We start from the raw sequence: 26,112 nt of genomic DNA on the forward strand, positions 1-26,112 counted from the left end.
ATAGTATGGATATAGATAAGAGAATAATTATTTCATTTCATTTCATTGCTTGGTGAGTAAATTGAACAGATTTCAGATACTCAAATGAATACACACTGCAAAAAGTAAGAAATATGAAATTAGAAGAAAGTAGATATTTATAAAACAAACAAAATTTAAATTAATGGCTGCAATAATTTCACTGTATATTTTACGATGGTTAAGAAACAGAATTATGAAATAAGTATTTAGGCATAGGTACTAGTTTATATTATTATTATTATTATTATTTTGGGCAACTCCAAGGAGTCGACAGACTCATCGAGGGAGGCCCTAACATCATGTCAAGAACAACTATTCGACATTCACACAGTATCTATCATACCTCGCCTTGAACTCATTCACGAGTCATAGCACCCATAACAGACTCTGGCAGCTTATTCCACTCATTTACCACTCTCCAAGTAAAAAACCTAGCTCTAACACCCTTGTTAACCACATTCCTTCCCAGCTTCCATGTATGGCCCCTAGTCCTCCCACCACCAGTCCTATTCTCAAAAATATCTTCTGGATTGATCTTATAGAAACCCTTCAGTAATTTAAATGTCTCAATCATATCACCCCTTTTCTGCCTATCAACCAATTTTTGCAACCCACAAATCTTCAATCTGTTCTCATAAGGTTCATTCCACAGACCTGCCACCATCTTGGTCACTCGTCTCTGGATCCTCTCCACCTCCTCCCCATCAAGAAGAAACCCTGGCGCCCATATCTGGGCACAATAGTCCAGATGGGGTCTTATCAGGGCTCAATATAGAGGAACAATCACTTGTTTGTCTCTGCTGGTTAAAGTATTTTTCAGTAACCAAGTAATTTGATGAGTTGATTTAGCCACTTCTGCAATGTGCCCCCTAAACTTCAACTATCTATCCACCAACACTCCCAAATCACTGGCCTCATCAATCTCATGGAGCACGGTTCCACCAATGTTATATACTGCTGCTAATCTTTTCACTCCAAAATGCATAACCTTACACTTTGCCACATTAAATTGACATCCATTTTCCCTAGCCCAGTCCTCCAAACTATCCAAATCATCCTGTAAAATTTTGACATCCTGTGCACTCACAATTGCTCTACCCAACTTTGCATCATCAGCAAACAAGTGAACACTTCCTCTCAGATCCTTTCCTATATCGTTAATGAACAAATTGAAAAGTAGTGGTCCAAGAACAGAACCCTGCGGCACACCACTAGTCACAAGCCGTCTTTTGGACTCTACTCCTGAATAAACCACTCTCTGGTATCTCTCCATAAACCACCCTCCTATCCATCTCACCAACCTTATATCCATCCCCATCTGCTCCAGTTTACTGATTAGAGTTCCATGTGGCATCCTGTCAAAGGCCTTGGCAAGGTCCAATAGAATCACTGTAAACCCATTATCCTTATCCAGTTCAGCCATCACTGTGCTATAAAACGTGAGCAAGTTACTGAGGCATGATCTATCCTTCACAAAACCATGTTGTCTCCCATACAGTATCCCATTTTCATCTATCCAATCCTGTATTCTTCTCTTGACTAGTTTCTCCAAGACCTTGACAACGATTCCTGATATGCTAATCGGCTGGTAATTTACAACAGTAGTCTTGGAACCTCCTTTACGCAGTGGAACTATTTTCCCCTCTTTCCACCCCCCTTGGGACTAACCCAGACCCGAGACTCAAATTAAACAAAATGGTCAAGGGTACTAACAATTCTTTAGCCGCTTCACATACGATCCAAGCTGGTATACCATCCAATCCCACAGATGTATTGACATTGAGGTTTTGCAATAGACTACTCACCTCCACCTCATTCACCACAATTTCCGTATAATCTATTGGTTCATTCATTTCTGCAATGTCACCACCACCTGGATGATATACTCTTGCAAAGTGCTCGCTCAGTAATTCAACTATATCAACTGATTCGGTTGCCTCCCTGCCCTCGGCATTCTTTAAAATCATTTTAAAAACTAAACAGTTTTTAAAATTTAAAAACTGTTTAGGATTGTCTCTAGCATGCATGGCCAATGTTCTTTCGTAATCCTTTTTTGCTTTCTTACCACACTAGTTACTCTTCTGGCCTGGGCTTTATATTGTTCATGTGCCTGCCAGTCACTTTTCTCCTTAAATTCCCTCCATAGTTGTTTCTTTTTTTGCAACTCAAGCTTAATGGTGTTATTCATCCATTTAACTCCTACTTGATTTATTATTCGGACTCTAGGTATACAGTCAGCCATTGCTTCAGGCAAACACTTCTTAACCGCCTCCCATGCAGTTGTACATGCCATGGCACTGTACCAATCAATCTCCTAAGCTTGTCATACTTACCAGCCCGATAATTCCATATGTACCCTGTCTTAATTGAAAATTCCACACCTTTAGCCACCTCCCAAGTCAAGACCCCATGATCACTCTCACCAATTGGTGGCAACGTGGTCATATTCATGTTGTACTTTAATGAAATAATTTACAGCACAAAGAAAAATATTAAACTGGGTGAATCAATTTCAATATTTCGCCTCATTCACAGAGACATCATCAGGAATACAATGTTAAAATTGTAATAATACACACAAAAACACAAGACACAATAAGCGAAAGAAATGAGATAGAATAAATAAAGACTAAAGTCCTACGAGGGAGGTACTCTCTATTGGCAAGCCTTAAATGTTGAGCAGGAGGTGTTGACTAGTTTGAACTTCTATTTTCTTCTATTTTCCACACCATGATAACACAGTAATTAATTACAAAGGCACAGTATCTGTTCCATATGTTGACAATGCATAAAGAAAAATAGCCAAAATATTAAAAGCAATCAACATCAGAATGGCAACCAAACGAGAGGATTCTTTTCTAGTATTTCTAAGACATTGCTTATTTCAGAAATTACAACCAGCAGCAGTAAAAGTAGTAATATTTGGATTTTTTTTTTAAGGAAAAAAAAAAAAAAAAAAAAAAAACTTTTTCACGGTATGCATATACAAACAGTTTTATATATTGAAAATACAGCATAGTATTTATAAAACTTAGAATAGTTTCAGCAAACAGTTGAACAACTGATTGTAGATTGCAAAGAAATAATACAGAATTAGAAGTGCCTGCTTTGACAGATACAATATTATTTCCCTGTTTCTTATGTCAAAATGGTAAAGTGAAATAGATTTCAAATACTGTCTGTGAAATGTTTTCAGACTAGTACAAAATTAGATTGAGTAGTTAATTATAATTAGAGTTCTGGAGTTTTTGAATCGGTCTATATAGAATATCTTTCATTTATTTTCACCACGTCTACAGTGATTAAGCACTAGATATTAAAGGAATGTGCATTCAACACAAAAACTGAACCATCCATCGCAATTTTAAGCAAAAGGCAAAGGAGTTCCTGCTGAAATATCATTGGATATAAATTTTTCACATTAAAAAGAAGTCTCACAATCAGCAAGTAAGTAATGTAAATTAACATCATTTGTTGTTCAAACAAACAGAAAACCTTGTTTCTAAAAATTAAGCATGACAATCCATATAATGGTATTTTACAAAGAAAGAAAACAAAAGTTCATATTTATTTCAATAACTGTTATATTTGAAAAAAAGTAATAAATATTTAACATTGTTGATTTTCAATGTTAATAAAAATAAAAATGAAAGAATAAACTGTCTTGTTCCATTACACTGATTTGAAGGTAGGGAGTTTATATGAAGAATAAAAGAGCAAATTTACTAATGCTAAAGTGGTCTTGAATATTCCATCCACCTCAGGCAGTAGTGAGGTTAAGATGCTCCATTCAGAGATGCAAATGAATCTCTGAATGTAACATCTCTAAATTATACTTGACAAGAAATTATATTCTTGCTTAATCCTTTGTCCAAGTTTAAGCAAACAGTTTTCATGCGAAGTATCTTCACAAGAAGGCCACTTGGTTGTAGAGCCTGTTGACTTCATCAACAGCCTTCTTAAGATTTCACGAACCTTAAAGGTTCTTAGTTATGACCTTCACAACTGTAACTCTAGGATAAGGTGGTTAAGCCCTATGCCTCCTTGTGCATCCTATGTCTGTAGATGCATGTTTTCACGGTGCCGGTTTGCCTGTTCTGGGGGACAAAAAAACCCCTCCGAGTTTCTGGATGAAAAAAAACCCTCCATCTGTGTGAGACTGGCTAACTCACCTTTAGTTAAAAGAGACCAGATAAAGGCTCCTCGTGTCATGGATGAAAATCAAACCCAGGTCTTTCTCACCAAAAGAGCTTTATCTATTCCTACTGAACTATGGAGGCTCTACATCAACAGCCTTAGTATCTCATAATGCAAAGCATACTTCCTTATGGAAGTAATATTCATATTACTATGCATTATAAGCGTCACTAATCAAACCAGGTTTCACAATTTAGTGGTCTATTCAGTGAGAACCAGGACCCAGAAAGATAACAAGACTGAATTAATGCAGAAGTTCTATGTTTTCCATACGCAAGTAGTCAAAAGGTCTATCACCTTATTATTAAAATACTCTGGATCAGAGAGAGTTTTGAAAAGATTTTTTCACTTGGTTACAAAGTACATTTGTAACCAAGTGAAAAAATATAAGAAATTATATTCTTGTTTAATCCTTTATCCAAGTGTAAGCAAACAAAGTCTGCATATGAAGTATCTTCACAATTAGGCTACTTGTATATAGAAGTTGTTGACTTCACATTGATTGTCTCAGAATCCCAGGATGCAAAACATTTCCATATGCACTGTGGGAAGGGTCAATACCCAGACAGGTTTCAACCTTTTTAAAAAGTGAAAGGACTTTCTACAACTACCTCTGATCCAGAGTATTTTAATAATCAGGAGATACACCTTTTGCCTACCTGTATATGGAATATATAACTTATGCATTAATACAACTTTCGGATCTTCCTGGGTCGTGCTTCTACTGGAGAGATTTCAATAAAGGTTCAAACCAGTCTGGGTAGTGGCCCCTACCATAATGCACAGCATTATACACTTTCACAAGGAAGTGTGTTTTGCATTATGGGATACTAAGCCAATTAATGTGAGGTTAACACTATATATAAGTAGTCTAGTTGTGAAGATACTCCATGGGATCAATGTTTAAGGCACTGGTAAAATATGATCTTGAAGCTTAGAAAGCCTGAGTACTGCACAGCTTGTCAAATGAGTAGAACAAATGGAATACACTATCTTCAGCAAAGCTGAATACGATTAGTGGTGATTGAGAGTAGGTTGTTTATGTCTAACTGAAAGAGAATAGGTGATATAGCAGAGCCCTGAGGCACTTTACATTGGTGGCAGTGCTTGAAGAGTGGGAGATCACTTACTGCATGTAATTTACCATTACATGCAATAAATGATCAGAGAGAAAAATGGCTACCTAATTACAGAGGATAATAGGCAGACCAACAAAGAATGGCAATTTACTTAGCAGGCTTAATGTCAGATGTGACCGAAAGCTGTGGAAACTGCTTTTGATGACACCCCCCCTTTTATTTATTTTTTTTTTTTTTAGAATAGGCTAGATATGACTGTTTCCATAAATTGGGATATTTGCAAATTAGTTTTGGATATAGATGTATGTGTACGGGGGTGCTTAAGGGTCAAAGCAGTATAACTAAGAGGAGACCTCTGCATCGCCTTTAAAGGATTGTGGAGAACCAACTAGGGCTTCTGACCTAATGTCAAATCCTCACCTTCTCGTATTGCACCCTGTTAGGTATATCTACCTGGATGCTGAACAAACCAGGATGGGCTGGTAATTTCGGATTTAGCTGACAAAATTTGTATTCTTATTGGCTTAAACCAAAATATAAAAATGATGGTATAACATGACAGAATTCCAGGCCGGTTGGGGCATCACCCGGTTAAACAAAGCCAACGTTGTTTTCACCAGGGAACACAACACTACTGGAACAAATCCTAAAAGACACCCCAACTCGTCACCAGAGTTCAAGATCGGTACTATCAACATAAGAAACCTGAATGGCAAAGAAATGGAGCTAGCTGAAGAATTGTATAAGTACCAGATCGACATAATAGAAGTGACTGAAACAAAAAAAGACAAATCTGGTGAGATTTTTCTGAGCAAATAAATACAAAATGTTATATTCAGGCAATGACAATATCAGGGAAAAGAAGGTATAACTACAGTATTGAACACAAAATACGAGGTTAATTTTCTTGAATGGCAGACTATATCCAGTAGAGTGATGTGGGCAAATTGGACAATGAGATATTTGTGCCTATGGTCCAACAGAAGGTTTTACTAAGATAGAAGGGGAGGAATTTGAGACTTTAGAGAAAGCAGCTGACACAATGAAAAAGGAAAAGTTGGTCTTTGTTGGGGATCTAAATAGCAGAGTAGGAAAAGTTGTCACACATACAAAAATATTTTGAGAAAATTTGGAGAAAAAAGCAAAGCTAATAATAATGGCAAATACCTATTAGATTTTTGCTCAGGACTGGTTATTACTAATACAATGTTAAAACAAAAAAATGGGCACAAATTTACATGGAGAGAAGAGGCAAGGAAGAAAAGTCTCATTGACTATGTTATTGCTGATAGTGATATTTTCTCCCTGGTGCAGGATACTAGAGTGTACAAAAGATTTGAAATTGGAAGTGATCACCATTTAGTCTTGAGCAGGATAAAATTGAATTTCATACTGAAAACAAGAACATGTAAGAAAGTTTTAAAGCGAATAACAGTTTAGCAGCTCTCAGTTGTAAACTGTAGACTAAAATACACAAACATTATTCAAGAAAAAAATTAAAGAGTTTGAGAACAGCACCCAAACTTTGGAGATTCAGTGGCAAGCCGTGAAGAAAACACTTATTGATTCAGCCAGAGAGGCATGTGGTGAGGTTCTCTGCAAGGATAGAAAAATCAGAACCCCATGGACACAGGAAGTTAAAGATGAAAGCATATCAAAAGTTCTTGGCAAATAAGTCAGTTTGTGCTCTTAGAGAATACACAGGCAAATGTAAGAAAGCTTACATTTGTCTATGCGTAAAACTAGCTAAACAAGTCATGGGAAGACTTTCGTAAGAACATAGAAAATAAATATCAAGAAGGTGGCAAAATATTCTGGAGGCTGTTGAAAAAGTTCAAAAATGAAGGAAAGAGTGCTGTAAAAAGGAATTAGAGGTGATAAATGTGACATGTGGTGAAAATGATATCCTCGATCTATGGAGTCATTACTTTGAAAAATTACTAAATGAGACCATAAGTGACAGCACAGTAGTAAAAAACACTCAACAGACATGTAATTAAATATCCATATTTGAAGTAGAAAAAACCATGAAAAGCCTGAAATGTGGAAAGTCAGGAGGAGTAGTTGATATTCGACCAGAAATGCTCAAGTATGGAGATATAAAAGTCTTACAGTGGCTGCACTGCATAGTTCAGAAGGCCTGGACAGAGGGATGAATTCCAGATGATTGGAATAGAGCTCTCCTAGTGCCCATATATAAAAAGGGAAATAAAATTGAAAGTGAGAATTACAGAGGTTTTTTCCTACTGAGTGTTCCTGGTAAGATTTATTCAAGTACACTTGAGAAACGGTTGAGAAATATTGTGGAGGAAAGCTTGGTGAAGAACAAGCTGGATTCAGGCCAAAAAGAGGATGTCAGGATCAAATTTTCACATTACGAAAAATAGTTGAAAATTTGTGGGAATATAACAAAGATCTGTATTGAAGTTTTGTAGATCTGGAAAAAGCATATGACAGGTTGCCAAGAAAGAAGCTGTTCAAAGTGCTGCAGTTGTATGGTGTCAATGGAGCATTATATCAAACAATACTTAGTCTTTGTGTTGAATCGAAGGTAGTACAGGAAGATGGTTTAATGTTAAATCTGGTGTCAGACAAGGATGTACATTATCCTCTCTGTTATTTATTATCTATATGGATCACATTATGAAGGAAAGTGGTATTAAACCTGATATCAAAATTGGAGGTGTTCTCTTTACTCTATGCAGATGATGTTATACTTCTAAATAACTCTGCTACAGGTCTGCAAGATTCCCTGACTAAATTGAATAACTCTTGTAATAGATTTGGTATGAAGGTCTGCAATAAGATGATTTCATGTTAAATCTGGTGTTAGGCAAGGTTGTACATTATCACCTTTCTTATTCATTATTTATATGGATCACATTATGAAGGAAAGTGGTATTAAATCTGATATCAAATTGGGGAATGTTAATATCAGATCTATGCTTTATGCAGATAAAGCAGGTAAATGCAGATAAAGCAGATAAAGTAAAGCTAATAACAGATCTTTGCTTTAAGAAGCCTGAATAGCAAAGAAATGGAACTAGCTGAGGAATTAGATAAGTACCAAATCGACATAATAGAAGTGACTGAAACAAAAAAAACAAAAATTGGTGAGATCTTTCTGAGCAATAAATACAAAATGTTATATTCAAGCAATGACAATCAAGGAAAAGAAGGAGTAGCCATAGTATTCAACACAAAATACAAGGCTAATCTTCTTGAATGGCAGGCGATCTCAAGTAGAGTGGTGTGGGCAAATATCAGAATGGGGAATTGGACAATGAGACTTATTTGTGCCTATGGTCCCACAGAAGGTTCTACTAAGGTACAAGTGGAGGAATTTTTTGAGGCTTTAGAAAAAGCAACTGACACAATGAAAAAGGAAAAGTTGGTTCTTGTTCGAGATCTAAATAGCAGAGTAGGAAATGATTGTGAGACATACAAAAATATTTTGGGAAAATTTGGAGAAAAGAGCAAAGCTAATAATAATGACAAATATCTGTTGGATTTCTGCTCAGGACATGGACTGGTTATTACTAACACCAGGTTCCAACATAAAAATGTGCACAAATTCACATGGAGAGAAGAGGCAAAGAATAAGAAAAGTCTCATTGACTATGTTATTGTTGATAGTGATGTTTTCTCCCTGGTGCAGGACACCAGAGTGTACAGAGGATTAGAAATTGGAAGTGATCACTATTTAGTCTTGAGCAGGATAAAATTGAATTTCATATTGAAAAGAATAACGTTTTTAAATAAAAGTTGAGCAGCTCTCAGATGTGAACTGTAGACTAAAATACACAAAGATTATTGAAAAAAAGAATGCAAGAGTTTGAGAACAGGAATCAAACCTTGGAGATTCGGTAGCAAACTCTGAAGAAAATATTGATTGATTCTGCCAGAGAGGCATGTGGTGAGGTTGTCTGCAAGGATAAAAAAATTAGAACTCCCTGGTGGACACAGGAAGTTAAAGAGGCAGTGAAGGAAAAGAAGAAAGCATATCAAAAGTTCCTGGCAAATAAGTCAGCTTTTACTCTTACAGAATACAGAGACAAATGTAAGAAAGCTAAACAGTGTGTAAAACTAGCTAAACAAAAGTCATAGGAGGACTTTGGCAAGAATATAGAAAATAAATATCATGAAGGTGGCAAAATATTCTGGAGGTTGTTGAAGAAGCTTAGGAATGGAGGAAAGAGTGCTGTAAAAGGAATTAGAGATGATAAAGGTGACACGAAAACAGGAGAAAAAGATATCCTTGAAGTATCGAGTAATTACTTTGAAAAACTGCTAAATGAAACAAGCAGTGATGACAGCACAGTGGTAAAAAACACTGACCAGGCATGCTGTCAGGAATACATATCCATACTTGAAGTAGAAAAAGCCATCAAGGGCTTGAAATGTGGAAGGGCAGAAGGAGTAGATAATATTCGACCAGAAATGCTGAAGTATGGTGGTATAAAAGTCTTACAGTGGTTGCACTGCATAGTTCAGAAAGCCTGGACAGAGGGACGAATTCCCGATGATTGGAGTAGAGCTCTCATAGTACTCATATATAAAAAGGGAAATAAAACTGAATGTGAGAATTACAGAGGTATTTCCCTACTGAGTGTTTCTGGCAAGATCTATGCAAGTATACTTGAGAAACGGTTGAGAGGAATTGTGGAAAATAAGCTTGGTGAAGAACAAGCTGGATTCAGGCCAAACAGAGACTGTTGGGTTCAAGTCTTTACTTTAGAACAATTAATTAAGAAGCACGGATATATAACAAAAATCTGTATTTAAGTTTTGTCGATTTGGAAAAGGAATATGACAAGGTGCCAAGAGATAAGCTATTCAATACGCTGCAGTTATATGGTGTCAATGGGGCATTATATCAAGCAATACTTGCTCTTTATTTGAGTTGTAAGTCAGCAGTTAGAATTGAAGTATAGGAAGATTGTTTAATGTTACATCTGGTGTGTGAGACAAGGATGTACATTATCCCCTCTGTTATTCATTATCTATATGGATCACATTATGAAGGAAAGTGGTATTAAACATGATATCAGAATTGGAGACGTTAATGTCAGTTCTTTGCTTTATGCGGATGATGTTATACTTCTAAATAAATCCACTACAGGTCTGCAAGATTCCTTGACTAAATTGAATAACTGTTGTAATAGATATGGTATGAAGGTCAGCATTAAAAAGACAAAGACATTGAAAACAGGCAGAAGCATTGGAAATATCAACTAAATTGTGAATGGAGAACGCATAGAACAAGTAAAACATTTCAGCTACTTAGGCACGATTTTTAGTGAGGATGGTAAATTAAATATAGAAATAGACAACAGAATCAACAAAGCTGGTAGGATAGGATGTCAACTGAATAAATTTATATGGAATAAGAGAGAAATTAGTCAAAACACTAAATTTGCTATATACAATTCAATGTTCAAACCAATTTTAACTTATGGATCTGAGAGCTGGGTTAGAAATAAAACACTTGACCAAAGACTAGAGACCACAGATATGAGAGTCCCGAGAAAGATTATAGGCGTAAATAGATAGCATCAATGGCAATGTCACATTAAAAAAAAGAGGATATTAGGAAAAACTTAATATTGTTAGCATCCAGGAATGTGTTAGCAGAGCTAATCTGAAGTGGTATAGTCACTTAAACAGAATGGGAGAGGAAAGATTAGCAAAACAAATATTCTTTGCCAGGTTGGCAGGAAAAAGACCCAGAGGAAGACCAAGATATTGGTGGATTGATACAGGAAAAAGTGCCTTAGAAGACAGAAATATAAGATCTGATAACGTTGAAGTCTTGACAGGTAACAGATTGATTTGGAGAAAAATTGTAGATAGGGAGTTGGTAATGGTGTAAGTTTTTCATGCAGTACTATCATATCCTGTACACCCCTTGAGGGTACATATCAGGAATTTGATGATGTATGTGCAAGGAAACACTATTAAAGTTTGCAAGAATCAATAAACCTAGACATTTTCTGTAGCCTCCATAGTTCAGTTGGCTTTAATGGAGCCCTCTGGTTGGAAAGACCTAGATTCTATCACACAAAGAACTTTCATCACGGCTTTTCTTTAAAGGTGAGTTAGCTGGTCTCATATAGAAGTAGAGGGCTTTTTCTCCTGGAAACTGGGTTTTGGTTCAAAGAGTTTGCCTGTTTCTACATATCTACAGAGATAAAATACTTGTCCTTAGGGGAAGGATGCAACAGAGAAAAACTGTCTAGAAATCCTTTATTAAGGGACTAATCTTGTCTTGGATGAAGGAGAACTTGATGGATGGATAGAATGAGATTGAATGAGAATGTATATTAAAATAATACCCATGAAAGTTTTTGGTGCCATGTCTCAGAATTTCATAGTAGCATATCATCTAATGATAATTTTATCATTTATATATATACTAGCTGAGTACTCCCGCTTCACCGAGGTGAACTTAGACTACCAGAGGTTCACTTCAGGGTATTATTCAAGTATTTGGTGCTGGTGATTTCATCATGTTGTAGAATTGTGAGCATTATAATACTTATTTGTAAACAACATTAGTTTGTCATCATCCTTGACAAACATGATTAAATTCTCAGCACTGATAATCAAGAACATGCTATATATAACTGCCTATAAAAATTCGATGCAGCAAGAAGAATTTTTGCATAACAAGTACATCGAGTTTTACAGATAGGCAAAACCCAGAAAACCTGTAAATAATCTTTTCCTTTAGTATTCAGTATTGTATGTAGCATGTGTACAGCTCAACGAGAATTAGCTATCTCTTTGATAAACAAAAAATGTAAAATTGTCAAGGTTAAAGGAAACGCCCTACAGTCGGAAAGCCGTTTGAAATTTTGTTTACAAGTTCGACCCTAAGTAACCTCAAGGTCAATGCAGAAAGGGGGCAGCAAGATTCAAACGAATGTTCCACTAGCCGACATAATCTGATTAGAACATAAAGACGGAGAATGAAGGGGATCGGCAAAAGTTCCAGAACCAGGAATCACATGATAACTTAAGGGGTTTGCATAAGTGCATGCAAGGAATGCACGGGGTCGAGAAAACTGAACCCGGGGTTTTGGAACTGAGGAGGATATAAGACAGGAAGAAGAGACGGTGAGGAGAGAGATGACACAGTATGAATTTAGAGTGAAGCCCCGACGTGCCGAGGAGAAAGTCGAAGGTCAAAGGGAGAAATGCCACATGCTGTCATAGCCCAGAAGGGAGGATGACCAGCAGCCGAACTTGTCCGTGAGCCATTCCGCTCTACTGAGTCTGTGAAGGCCCTGACAAATCGCGACCCTTCACCAATGTGTTTAGTAAGCCGATGAATAGTCACCCAAGTCCCGCAAACTGACCTGATGAGCTGCCGGTGATCCAAGGACCTAGAAGAAAATAATGAAAGGAAGAAGGGATCATAGGAAGTCGCAGCCAGCGGAAATTTGAAGGTGCGCCCTTATAGAAAACAGCCCATGTGAGTCTAAATATTATTTTGTTAAGACTGTGTGACAATTTTTAAGGATAGGTTAATGAACTGACAATTCAATTAAGAGGGACATTAATAGCCTGAGTATACTTAAAGACTCATTCTGTCGGGAATTTGTTGATGCATCTATGAATGAGTTTAGCTAATTCCTAGGGAATGATTTATGGCTTAATCTAATGCTTGCATATATTCGTGTATGGCTTTTCTTAGCTAATTTAAGAAATTGTTGTTTTTCCACGTATTGAGAATTTTGTTAAAGATATTTCCTTGAGTTAAACAAATAACATAATGTACTTTATTGAAGCAAAGATACATGCATGTTTTGCCTTAGTATTCTGAGAATTTTACAGAGGACCACCCCCTGTTATTTTAGTGTATAATATATGTCTGTTTATTGATCAATTAAATTTTTTGTTGCATTTTATGTGGAGTTTTGCCTAATCTTATTCTCATTGCAATGCATTGATCCCAAAAAAATTGAACCTAAATTGGAAAATTTGATATAGAGTGAGTGAAGGGCCAAGACTGCAAAGTAAAATTGATTACTTGGGGATGATCAAGTGTTATTTTATATAGTTGTGAGACATTTTGCAACCTACTGAAAGTATCATATTTTCTTTTATATCATATTATCGAGGAATGCATGGCGCAGTCAATAACTTAAAACAAATTTTCATTTGCTCTCAGGTGAAGGGAATATAGATTTCAGAAGGTAGGAATACATCCAAAGATAAAATAGAGAAAGGAAAATAATAAACAACGAGATTATACATATATATAAAAACGTTGTTATACGAGTTAACACCATCATTACATGCCCATGTCCGAAACATTTACCCCTTAAATCTAAACCTGCATATCTAAGGGTCTGTCTTTGGGCTTTATTGTCATTGCAAAGCAAACTCTTACTGGAAATTGTAACCGTTTTAATGCAAATGGATAGTCTGAAGAAATGAGGGATATCCAAGGAATGAAGACAATTTTTCCAATACCAGGACCTGAAATATCACGGCTTCTATCATATTCAGTTTCAACGAATTCATTGCAAAGTTCCATTAGTTCCATTGCAAATATTGGGGGAGGGGGGGGGGGGCATATTTCGAAGCAACATAATAGGAACACCTATTTTCAATTTAATTTCATGACCAGTCAATCCAGGTGGATTAAGCAAATTTAAAAGTTCCATGGGAAAATGAACTGCATCATCTACAGCCACAGAAGTATCTACTGATTTGTAAACACTAACAGATCCATTAATCCTATTAAGAACCAACTCATTCATTATTTACATGAAGTCATTTCAAGGTACAAGGATAGAACCTCACACCTGAACCAAGAAGGTGACTTTTCTGTTATATTTGCAATAGATGGGTGGACACTGCACAATAGTTCATTTGCAGTTAGGACAATTTTCCCAATATTTAGGTGTGTTAACATAATTTTTCTGTCTCTTTGCAGTATTTCACCATTGCAATTTTTAACATTTTTGAGGAAAAGAAATGTGCATTAGAGTCTCCCTGTAGGTAAACACACATACTGATTTGTCAATTGCCTTCTCTAATGACTGAAACTTACTCTGCTTCTTCCTTAGAGCCCTCTGTGGGATGATAGGCAAACCAGTCTCATTGTGCCATTTTCCATTTTGCAATTTACCCACATTGCTCTACTTGAAATTGCCTGCCATTCAAATTTATCTTTGTGGATAAATTCTATAGCAACTTTTCTTTCTCTAATAACTGCTTCTTGAATATAACATGTCATGTCATCTTCCTTATACCCTCTTTTACCTTGCGGTGTCGAGGGTCCATTGATCATCGGACCTCACTCCGTTTACAGGATAAGGTGGTCAGCCTTATGCCCCGGTGTATCCTATGGCCTGTAGTGTTGAGTTCTCAAGGCCAGTTTTGCCTGCTTTGCGGGATGAAAAACCCCAGAATAAACTGGGGAAAAAACCCTGCTGTCCACGCCCAAGACTGGCTAACTTGGCTATGGCTGAGGAAGATCCTTCAAGCTCCTCACGTCACCGACGGGAATCGAACCTAGGACACTCCTTCCCCAGGCATATGGTTGCGAAGCGCACAGCCACTAGGCTAACCGCGCGGACTTGAATATAACATCGTATAGTTATTATTGAATATAACATCGTATAGTTATTATTTAGCACGTTCTTAAGGATTGATCATTAATCCTAAGTATATAGATATGGTAATTCTCACAGCTACTCTTTTTTTCCATATTTATGTTGATGAAATCAGGAATATATATCAATACTTGAAGTAGGAAAAGCCATCAAAAACCTGAAATGTGGAAGGGCAGCGGGAGTAAATGATATCTGACTAGAAATACTCAACCATGGGGATATCAAAGTTTTACAGTGGCTGAACTGCATAATTCAATAGACCTAGACTAATGGTCAAATTTTAGATGATTGGAGTAGCGGAGCTCTCATAGTACCTATCTATAAAAAAGGAAAATAAAACTGAATGTGAGGATTATGGAAGTATTTCCCTACCATGTGTTCTTGGTAAAATTTATGTATGTATACTTGAGAAACGACTAAGAAGGTTTATAGAAAGGAAGTTGGTGAAAAACAAGCTGGATTCAGGCCTAGTAGAATTGTCAGAATGAGATTTTCATTTTAAGACAAATAGTTGAGAAATCATGGGACTAAGGATATGTATTTAAGTTTTGTAGATCTGTTATTCACCATCTAGATGCATCACATTATGAAGGAAAGTATTAAACCTGATATCAAAATTCAAGATGTTTAATCTCAGTTCTTTACTTTATGCAGATAGTGTTATACTTCTAAATAAATCCAGTACAAGTCTCTGCAAGATTCCTTGACTAAAATTGAATAACTGTTTTAATAAATTTGGTATGAAAATCAGCAATAAAAAGACAAATATGAAAATAGGCTACCAGACCAGCTTTGCTAAACAGAATTAGCAAAGAAAAACCTCTTCCCTCACTTTACAACTGCTTGCTTTATGACAAACAGCATGTGAATAACATTTAGTATAGACAGTTCAATGAGTCTGGACACCACGAAGATACCTACATAATAATGATATCTGGATGAAAATTTTATATTAATTTTTCTTCTAAGTTATCTGTTGTTTATTCTTTTTAATATATCTACTTATGTTTCTATTAATAACAATGGATTTCTTTTCTACAGAAAACTCATTATAGAAAACTTGTAAGGAGCAAAGGAATACTGTGTTATAGGAATTTCCTTTAGCACAAAATTAATGCCACAGGATGACTTCAGCTGGGGCTGTTTAGCAGTTTCTGGTGAGTAAAGTCACTAATGGTGGGAGTTGTCCTAGGCTATAGTGACAGTTGACTGCATGTACTTCTCCAATATAGGAAGAAATGCTTTCCAGCATTTTTTCCTATATTTTCTAAGATTATATGCTGACATACTAAATGGAATCTTTTTTAATATGATTTCATCTTTTCACAGACTGTTTCTTTAAGTTCCTGTTTATCATGTTAGATGGATGGAGAGATATTTACTAGAATGAACAATGTATATTATAATAATACCCATGAAAGTTTTTGGTGCCACGTCTCAGAATTTCATAGTAGCATATCATCTAATGATAATTTTACCATTTATATAAATGGTAAAATTACTATTTCTTATTTATCATAAGACTACTTGTTCTGTATCTGATCCCCCCATGTGAATTAAGGAATAATTATATGTTAGAACAGAGGGTTAGTAGTTACTAATTTGTCATGAGCAGTAATCCACCATGTACTTACCATTATTATCATTTCTACCCTTTAATCCCAATTTTCACCAAACATGTCAGGGTATCTGAAATACATTTCCCATTCTGCAGCTTCCAACAAGAACTAACTTGCACATTTTCTTTATATCAGCTGCTCTCTCCTCCCCACCTCTCTCTCTCTCTCCAGAATAACTTGAGAAATGTGTCTACATCTAGATACTTCTATATGGATAAGGACACAAATAAGTCTCAATATCCAATGTATCCTTTTAAAATTTGCACAGATCATTACTTGAAATTTGTTCCCATTCAAATAAGTTTTATCTTCATTTTTGATATTGAACACTACAACTATTCTCTCCTTTTTGGATTCTTAGTTCCCGACTTAATCTTATACTTATTTAGACAAATCTCACCTATTTTGGTCTTCTTATTCATAGTAACCATAATTATATAAGCACAATTTTTCACATTTCTCAGCTAGTTTCACTGATTTTTTATCACTGCTTCCAAATGCTGATAGTGCATCTTGAATTTGCAATATCATAATTTCAGTAGCTGTTTTTTTCCATTTTTTTTATTGAGGTTTTTTTGATGAAAGTATGAGTGAGTGGCTAATGTTTGAGTCAGCATGTCTGATTATTTCCATCATCATAAGGTACATGTAGTTTCAATCAGTACAGAATGCAATTTTTTTTTTTTTTTTAAACTCACTGCCAACCTATTTTTGTTCATTCAGGTGGATATAACAATGGGACATACCACATAAAGGCAATTTATGTGGATTGCATTAGCAAATTTCATTAAATCCCATCCAGCAAGAACAAAATTATTCTACCACATTTTAGCATCAAAATAGTTCAACCAAAGCTAAATTTGAGTCTACTCAAGTTTAGCTGATATCCTAAATAGCCAAATTTTATTAAATTCCATCCAACCAGAACAGAGTAATTTTAAAGTAATTTTTTACTTTAAAATATTTTGACAAATATTGCTTCTACTTATGGTTCAAATGAAATTAAAATACCTCTAACAATTTATAAGGATCTCAACTTCTGAATTTCAAGTGGCAAAGGAACACACATGCATACAGACAAAATTAACCTAATAACATAAGCAAATATGTATATAAAAAGGTGTATAGAAAAAAAAAATGTTCAAGATATAACTGCCTTCATATACTTGACTGAATTTACTGGAAGAAGAACAGGCATATATAAAAAAAAATCTTATTACTACTACTACTACTGCATGGTTCCTTCAGTAGGCACGAGCAATTTTATAATTACAATTACAGCAGGCTTAACAGAAACCAACGAACTGAATGTCCCTATTAATAATAATAAAAAAAAAAGTGCTACAACAAAGCCATCTTCAATATCAAAGTAATCAACATTACATTAATTGCCTACACATTTTGCTGAATTCATTAGAGTTCAGCATTCACCATGTTATTGCCCAAACATCATGCTTGAACAATAATGATATGCTATGATTACATCTCATCTAAGTAAAAACATTGGTGCTCAAGACTTTGGGAGAAATATGTGTCCAAAAGATCTAATTTAAGCTTGTCTGTGTACCAAATGTAGAAGAGAAGTCTAAAGGTCATGTCTGATTTTCAGGAAAAATATCCACAGATCAAGTGGAGCTACTACACTATAATTGTCATTTCATATGCACCATAATTTTGGACAGAGATTTTTGCATCAGTTCCAAACTCAAATAATTTCTTCAAATACTGTAAATATGACATGAACATTGTGTGAATTCTAGTGAATAAACAGACATGATAAACTGAAAATGTATTGCAAAAAATAAGTAAAAGTACAGTCAATGTATATTTGATTCTGTATACATATAGCAGTACAACACTTTTTTTTCTGTGTTGGACTCAACACATGCTGATTAATTTTTTTTTATGTGACTCCCACTCACAATGAAACAAACCTTACATTACTACTACAATTGAGCTTAGATTTTTTTGTCCATTTTTATTTTCAATAATTTTTTTTGTCTTTTTATTAATTTTTACATAATCCAAAACACCTGAACTGCAGACCAAACATTTTTCCAGCCACTTCAAGTCTCCAAGAAGTGGAGCAGTTGTCTCACACCAGATGAAATTTATCTTCTATCTAAAGACATTTAAACATCCATGACTAGAGCTGGATTTGAACCCACTTGGTTGGAAAGCAGATAAGATAAGCACTTGGCCAACCAGGCCAGCATTTTTTTTTTCTTCACATTTGTATACTATTGTATAACACATTAAAGTCATATCACTGTCATCTTTTATTTACATATTTTTTTTTTATCACTGTTGCTGTTCCAACAGGTCAACTTAATTTCATTAACCAAACATGAATGTCGCAAATTATTCAAATATTGCTTTCTGCCTAACTTACTTTTTTTAACTATACCACTAAATATGTTCTACAGTTGTTTTTTTTTGTGTGTGTAAAATATACAGAGATGAAACATTACAGAATAAAACTTATAACACAATAATATACTATTTGAATGTAAAGTTACCTGTCTTTGAATCTGCTCAGGGCTCTTGAGCATCAGTCCAACTATAAGTTGTTTTATAGCTGCTCTGTCATTAGCATGAATTTTGTCAGTATCATCCTCTGTCTGAAAAGTGTGATATCAGTAAGCTATAAATATAACTGTTTGATTTGTATGAATAACAATGTAGATATTACTATAAAGCAATATGGTTAAATGCAAATATTTAAAAGCAAAATATAAACATGAAACATAACACAAAATATTTGCTACAAAACCTGGACAAGTTAAAAGCTATTGAATTTTAAATGTAAATAAACCACCAATGATCCACCAATGTAAATAAACCACTAAAGATCCCCATTCTTTCCTTGCCTGTCTAGGTGTATACCAGATCCACTGCACCTATAACCTACTCTACATAGGTGAAACAGGTTGTACAATCCCAAACAGGAAAAAATAATATAAACGACACATCAAGTACTTTCATTAAAGAAATGCAGGCTTTTCTGACCATGCACTAAAAATATACCATCATATTGACTGGAAAGGCACCTAGTCCTTATAGTCCCAAACCATTGTATGAATGTAAATTCAGGGAAGTCTCTGAAATGATCATTAATTAATCAAATCCTCACACACACAAAAAAAAAAATGCCCTAAAAGACACAAGGATTTAGATGGCTTAAGCAAATAGCACCCAGAAGAAAAGAAATTTAATTGGATAACAGAAATTTAAAGTAACAGGATCATAAGAAACGAATAACTGCTTGTAATATAACCATGTAATTTTTTCTCCCTTTTTCATTTTATTATATATTTTTCCACCAGAGGTCAGGCTATGGTCAATCATTGACCAAAGCAATTATTCTCATCCAACCTAGTATACCAATTTAGCTTGTGATCCAGTATGTGTGTGTGTGGAGCCTGTGTAGTTCAATGAAAGTGGAATCTGCATTCCATGATGCTTGGTTGCCCAAAGAAAGACCCAGGTTCAATTCTGGTCGCTGATTAGAGAAACAATGGAAACTCAAGAAAATTGACCGTAGACCCTCCCCCACTTTGTAAAATTATAAGTTTTTCTTATATATCCTTATCCTGGATTTTATTGTGCCTTTTGTAATCAGGGGGTATATTTTTATATATCGTCACTTAATCTTACACGTTTCTCCTTTTGTACTCTTGATTCCTGCCTTCTGTATTCCATACTCCTTCTACCTGAGAGCAATGAAATAATTTATTTAGATTTTATGACTGCACCATCCATGCCTCAATATGGTGCAAGAAATATAGTACTTACAGCAGGTTATTAAATCTTCCACAACAAAAATCTCTTAATCATCCCCAAGTTAATCGTTTGCTTTGCAGTCCTGGCCCTTTCCTCACTTATTATTTATATCAATGTTTCCCGCTTAGGTTTTTTTTTTTTTTTTTTTATTTAAGATCAATGCATTGCAACTAAAATAAGATCAAGCAAAAAACTTCGTTAAAATACGGCATGGGATTTAATGGTCATCAAACAGGCATATAATATACACTATAAAACAGAGGGTGATCCTCTGTGATTCAAAAAAAGGAAACTCTAAAGACAAACTTGCATATATCTCTACTTCAAATTAATACAAGGCACACATCATATTATCTATTTAGATCATCTGGCTCAAAAAATTCTCAAACAAACAACTTAATACTTGAACAACTGGCGTTTAGGATATGTTACAAATGGTATAACATATTACAAACTTAAAATTTCATACAAGATTACATACAGGCATTAATTTAAAATTCATAACCCAAAATACTTCCTAGGAATTATCTATACTCTTTCTTAGATGCAACTATCAAAGCTATATTCATTCTTAAATGCAATCATCAAATTTCAGACAGAGCAAGTCTCTCAAGGTTATTCTAGCTATTCACGTTCCTATACATGCAATTTTTCCAATTTCTACAACCTTTGCACAGCCAAAACAAAACAATAATTTAACTCACATGGGCTGTCTTCTGTTGGGTTGCACTCTCAGATCCCATTGGTTGCGACTTCCTATATTTTCTTTTCTTCGTCTCGTGTTTTCGATCTCTCCTCCTTCAGATCCTTGAGATACCGGCCGTTCATCAGGTTGTCTCGCGGGATGTGGATGATGATTTATCGGCGTGTTGATACACCAATGAAGGGTCGCGAATTGTCAGGGCCTTCACGGACTTAGATAAGCAGAACAGCTCATAGACAAGTTCGGCGCTACCTCAGCTGATTCGTCCCCTGGTCATCTACGCTTCTGGGCTGAATGACGGCTTGTGGTATAGCTTCCCTCCTTGACACGTCAGGACGTCATTCTCAGGCCTTTCTACCACATTGTCTCCTCGTATGCTCGTTTCTTCTCTGTGCCAGAAAAAACTTCCTGTGTCTCTGGAAGTCCCATCTTATATTTCATCAGTTTCGAGACCTTGGGTTTAGTTTTCTAAACCCCGTGCACTCCTTGCGTGCACTTACGCAAAAACCCTTTACATTGTCATATGATTCCTGGTTTCTCGAACCTTCGACAAGCCCTTTCTTCTCCGTCTTTGTGTTCTAATCTCATTAAGTCAGCCAGCGGAACATCCGTTTGAATTTTGCTGCCCCCTTTTTGTAAATTTGTAAACGCCAGCCAAAGACAGAAATGACAGTTTATCTTTTGTAGAAGGCAATAAGGAAGAAATTTTGTTGATAGGAATATAAGTGGGAATCAATTGGTACTTTTATTAAATTCTACCTATAGGTTCTGAGATTCCTGGAATGTAGGAATTGGAATTCTGCGAACTGTCGAAGAAGCGTTAAGTATTGAAACATAAGATTCAATTATCTGTTGGATTTGATTAGGGTTTTAATTATTAGATACCGTTAACTTTTTAATGATGGAAAGTTCTTGTTGTAAGATTTCTGGAGAAGAGCAAACTTTATGTGCCCTATTAATTAAAGATTTAAGAATGCCAAATTTTTGAGATGTATGGTGTTAATGTTAAGGTTAATGGTATCTAATAATTACCACCCTAATCAAATCCAACAGATAATTGAATCTTATGTTCCAATACTTAAGGCTTCTTCAACAGTTCGCAGATTTCCAATCCCCTACATTCCTGGAATCTCTGAACCTATAGGTAGAATTTTAAAAAAAGTATCTATTGATTCCCACTTATATTCCTATCAACAAAATTTCTTCCTTATTGCCTTCTACAAAAGATAAACCATTTCTGTCTTTGGCTGGCGTTTACAAAATTCCTCGTAAATGCAATGTTTCTTATTTTGGACAAACTGACTGTTCTGTGGAAAAAAGAATTAAAGAACATTCAATATTATATTGATTACAACAAATCTCAGAAGTCTGGTGTATCACAACACAGTATTACCACTACCCATAATATCCAGTGGGATAAAGCTATTCTACTTCATAGATGCAGTTCAAATATGAACGCCTCTTTAAAGAAAGTTGTGAAGCTTTTTTTACACCGACCGAATTGAAATCGAAATGATTGCCTCTCTCTCTCTCTCAAAGATCTGGGAGACTTTTATTTTATGTAATCATTAAAAAACTAATTATCTTAAATATTAATTATTTATTAATTTCTTTCATTTCCTAGCTCGGGACAACATTGTATTTTAATAGGTGATCCACCGAATATTCGTTACTTGTATTCTATTCCTATCTGTTTGTAACGCTGAAGATGTACTATTATTTTTAGTACGAAATATCTACTTTATTTATTAATTAAAATTATTACTGTGGACTTACGTGTTGTTTTTAATATTTATACTATGCCACAGGTCCCTCTAAATATAAGTATCAAAGCTATATTAATTCTTAAATGCAATCATCAAATTTCAGACAGAGCAAGTCTCTCAAGGTTATTCTAGCTATTCATGTCCCTATACATGCAATTTTTCCAATTTCTACAACCTATTCTTATTGCTTTGCACAGTCAAAACAAAACAATAATTTAACTCACATGGGGTGTCTTCTGTTGGGTTGCACTCTCAGATACCATTGGCTGTGACTTCCTATATTTTCTTTTCTTCGTCTCGTGTTTTCGATCTCTCCTCCTTCAGATCCTTGGGATACCGGCCACTCATCAGGTTATCTCGCAGGATGTGGATGACGATTTATCGGCGTGCTGATATACTAGCGAAGGGTCGCGAATTGTCAGCGCTTTCACGGACCTAGATAAGCGGAACAGCTCATAGACAAGTTCAGCACTACCTCAACTGATTCGTCCCCTGGTCATCTATGCTTCTGGGCTGAATGACGGCTCGCGGCATGGCTTCCTTCCTTGACACGTCAGGACGTCATTCTCAGGCCTTTCTACCACATTGTCTCCTCGTATGCTCGTTTCTTCTCTGTGCCAGAAAAAACTCCCTGTGTCTCTGGAAGTCCCATCTTATATTTCATCAGTTTCGAGACCCTGGGTTCAGTTTTCTAAACCCCGTGCACTCCTTGCGTGCACTTACGCGAACCCCTTACATTGTCATATGATTCCTGGAACCTTCGAAAAGCCCTTTCTTCTCCGTCTTTGTGTTCTAATCTCATTAAGTCAGTCAGCGGAACATCCGTTTGAATTTTGCCACCCCCTTTTTGCATTGACCTTGAGGTCACTTAGGGTTGAACTCGTGAACAAACTTTCAAACGGTGTTCCGACTGTAGAGCGTTTCCCTTAGCTTTGAAAGTTTTTCATTTTTTGTTCAAAGAGATAGCTAATTCCCATTGGGCTGTACATAAGTTATACACAATACAAAAATGTTAAAAGAAAGGACTATTTACAGGTGTTCTGGGTTCTGCCTAACTGTAAAAACTTGATGCGTTCGTTATACAAAAATTTATTCTTGTTGCATCGAATTTTTTACAGTAGTATACCAATGTAGCTTGTGATCCAGTGTGTGTTTGTGTATGTGTGTGTGTGGAGCCTGTGTAGTTCAATGAAAGTGGAATCTGCATTCCATGATGCTTGGCTGCCCAAAGAAAGACCCAGGTTCAATTCTGGTCACTGATTAGAGAAACAATGAAAACTCAAGAAAATTGACCATAGACCCCCACTTTCTCAGATAATAAATATATGTAGTATTAGGATATAGCTAAAAGGGTCCACAAGGTGACGGCACTTGTCAGCTATCTCTTGACTTGATGCCGTTTATAATTAGTGATAGTCTTGGGCTAGCAATCTCTAACTGGCTACCAGTGAAGACTGAACTGGTAGCCGAATTAAGTCAAGAACCTGGTAAGAACCCCCCCCCCTCAGTCTCTAAAAGTTAGATAGGATAAACAGCCTCACCTACTATCTATAAGGGAATAAAAGGTGCAAACAGATTTATTTTCTTTATGTATGTGTACCTGAAGATGATCTTGATATAAAGGTCAAAACAATAAAATTTATTTCAAGTTCTTAAAAACAGTAATTATTCACAATGATAATTATTCCATAACAATATTGTCAGCCTGGTTGGCCGAGTGGTTAGCATATCTACTTTCCAGCCAAAAGGCTGTGGGCATGGATGTTTGTGATAGTCTATGAAAATACTAGTGGTAAAGGTGGCCAGGCAGTAGATGGCATTGATGTAGATGAGATGCTGTTTACTTAGTTGAGGATTAAGTGGTGGAGATGAAGAGTTGTAGAGTAGATGCCATCCCTCCATGAGTCCTTCGAAGTGTCATGTAATAATAATAATAATGTAAGTGCTGGGGGAGGGGGGCTACATCCCTCTGGCGCCTACAGCGCCCAATCCCCCAAGTTCCGGACTGGTAGGCCGGTTCTCCTTAAATTCTGATGACTCGAAACGAGGGGTTCCTATCCCCCCCGGTTCCGGACTGGTAGGCCAGTTCTTCTTGAATTCTGATGACTCGAAAGGGGGAGTCCCTCCCATTGGAGCCTACGGCACCTAATCCCCTGAGTTCCGGACTGGTAGGCCAGTTCTCCCTTGAATTCTGATGACTCGACACTCAGGGTAGCCCCTGAGTTTCAAAACGTTTCAAATAACTTGATAAAAAATGTGACACAAAAACGTTACAAAAAAAAAAGGCTTATTTTATATTATAGAGTAGATATATATGATATATATAACCAAACAATAAAGGGCGAAACCGGTCTGGGTAGTGATCCTTCCCATAATGCATAGCATTACACATGTCTGCAAGGAGATGTGCTTTGCATTATGGGATACTAAGTGATGAAAACGCAGTCAACCTTTGCCACAAGTTGCCCCAGTCCTGAAGATACTTCAGGTGCAAACTTTGTTTGCTTACATTTGGATAAAGGATTAAACTAAATATATAATTTATATATGATATAATGGATTTACTTAGCTGAGAGGCATTTTTTAAAAAAAAAAGATTAAATAATTGAAAGCCAAGAGATACAAGTAAAAAATGCTATTTAATTAATTAGATTGCACGACTAGTTTCGTCTTCATAGAAGACTTCTTCGGGTGCATAACAAGAAGGAACAAGCAACAAAAATTGTCAAAGATCAAAAAACTATACATTAAAGTATTAGTGTATTAACATTTAAAGCTGTTCTGTGTATCTCCTCATTGTTGAGCATGTGCATGCATTCAACATCTCGTGAACGATAAAGTTGGATGGCAGCGCAATGGCAGTCTGAGAGATTATAGCTCAGGTTGGTATTGAGAAGAATTTCTCTGGATTCCATAATTCATTCAAGTTCATCATAGCATCAAAAGTTATTTTCGATGAATATTTCGCTAAAATGAAAGATATTTTCAGATTTGTCGCATAAGACTGGATGAATGAAGTTTTCTTCATTAATGTCAGCAGAATTCAGGACATGGTTCGACTGAGCACTAGCTCTGGTTCCAAGGAACATGGCGCCAGATTAAAAAGATGTCATCGATAAATCTTTTCCCCAATTTTTTCAATGGAAAGGAGGAGACAGCTTTTTCTTCAAAAGATTCCAAATATAGATTTGCCAGTACGGGCAATAACAGTTTACCCATGGCTAAACCAGAGTTTTGTTTGTAAATAATGTCTTTAAACTGGAAATAGCAAGAATTAACACAATGAGTTAATAAAGAAGACTTTTTTTGATAATT

General features: G+C 35.8%; 1 protein-coding gene across 1 annotated transcript in view; it reads right to left on the minus strand.

Moving 5' to 3' along the window:
• The window catches only part of Cse1 (chromosome segregation 1), a 439,186-nt gene that overhangs the window by 340,358 nt on the left and 72,716 nt on the right, over positions 1-26,112 (minus strand). Inside the window, exon 4 of the mRNA XM_090402147.1 lies at positions 19,065-19,166. Coding sequence (XP_090258273.1) covers positions 19,065-19,166 — 102 coding nt within the window. The remainder of the gene's footprint in view (positions 1-19,064; positions 19,167-26,112) is intronic.

The sequence above is a fragment of the Typopeltis vanoorti genome, chromosome 12 (genome assembly GCF_054136105.1).
Source record: "Typopeltis vanoorti isolate ZY-2024b chromosome 12, IOZ_Tvanoo_1.0, whole genome shotgun sequence".
NCBI lineage: Eukaryota > Metazoa > Arthropoda > Arachnida > Uropygi > Thelyphonidae > Typopeltis > Typopeltis vanoorti.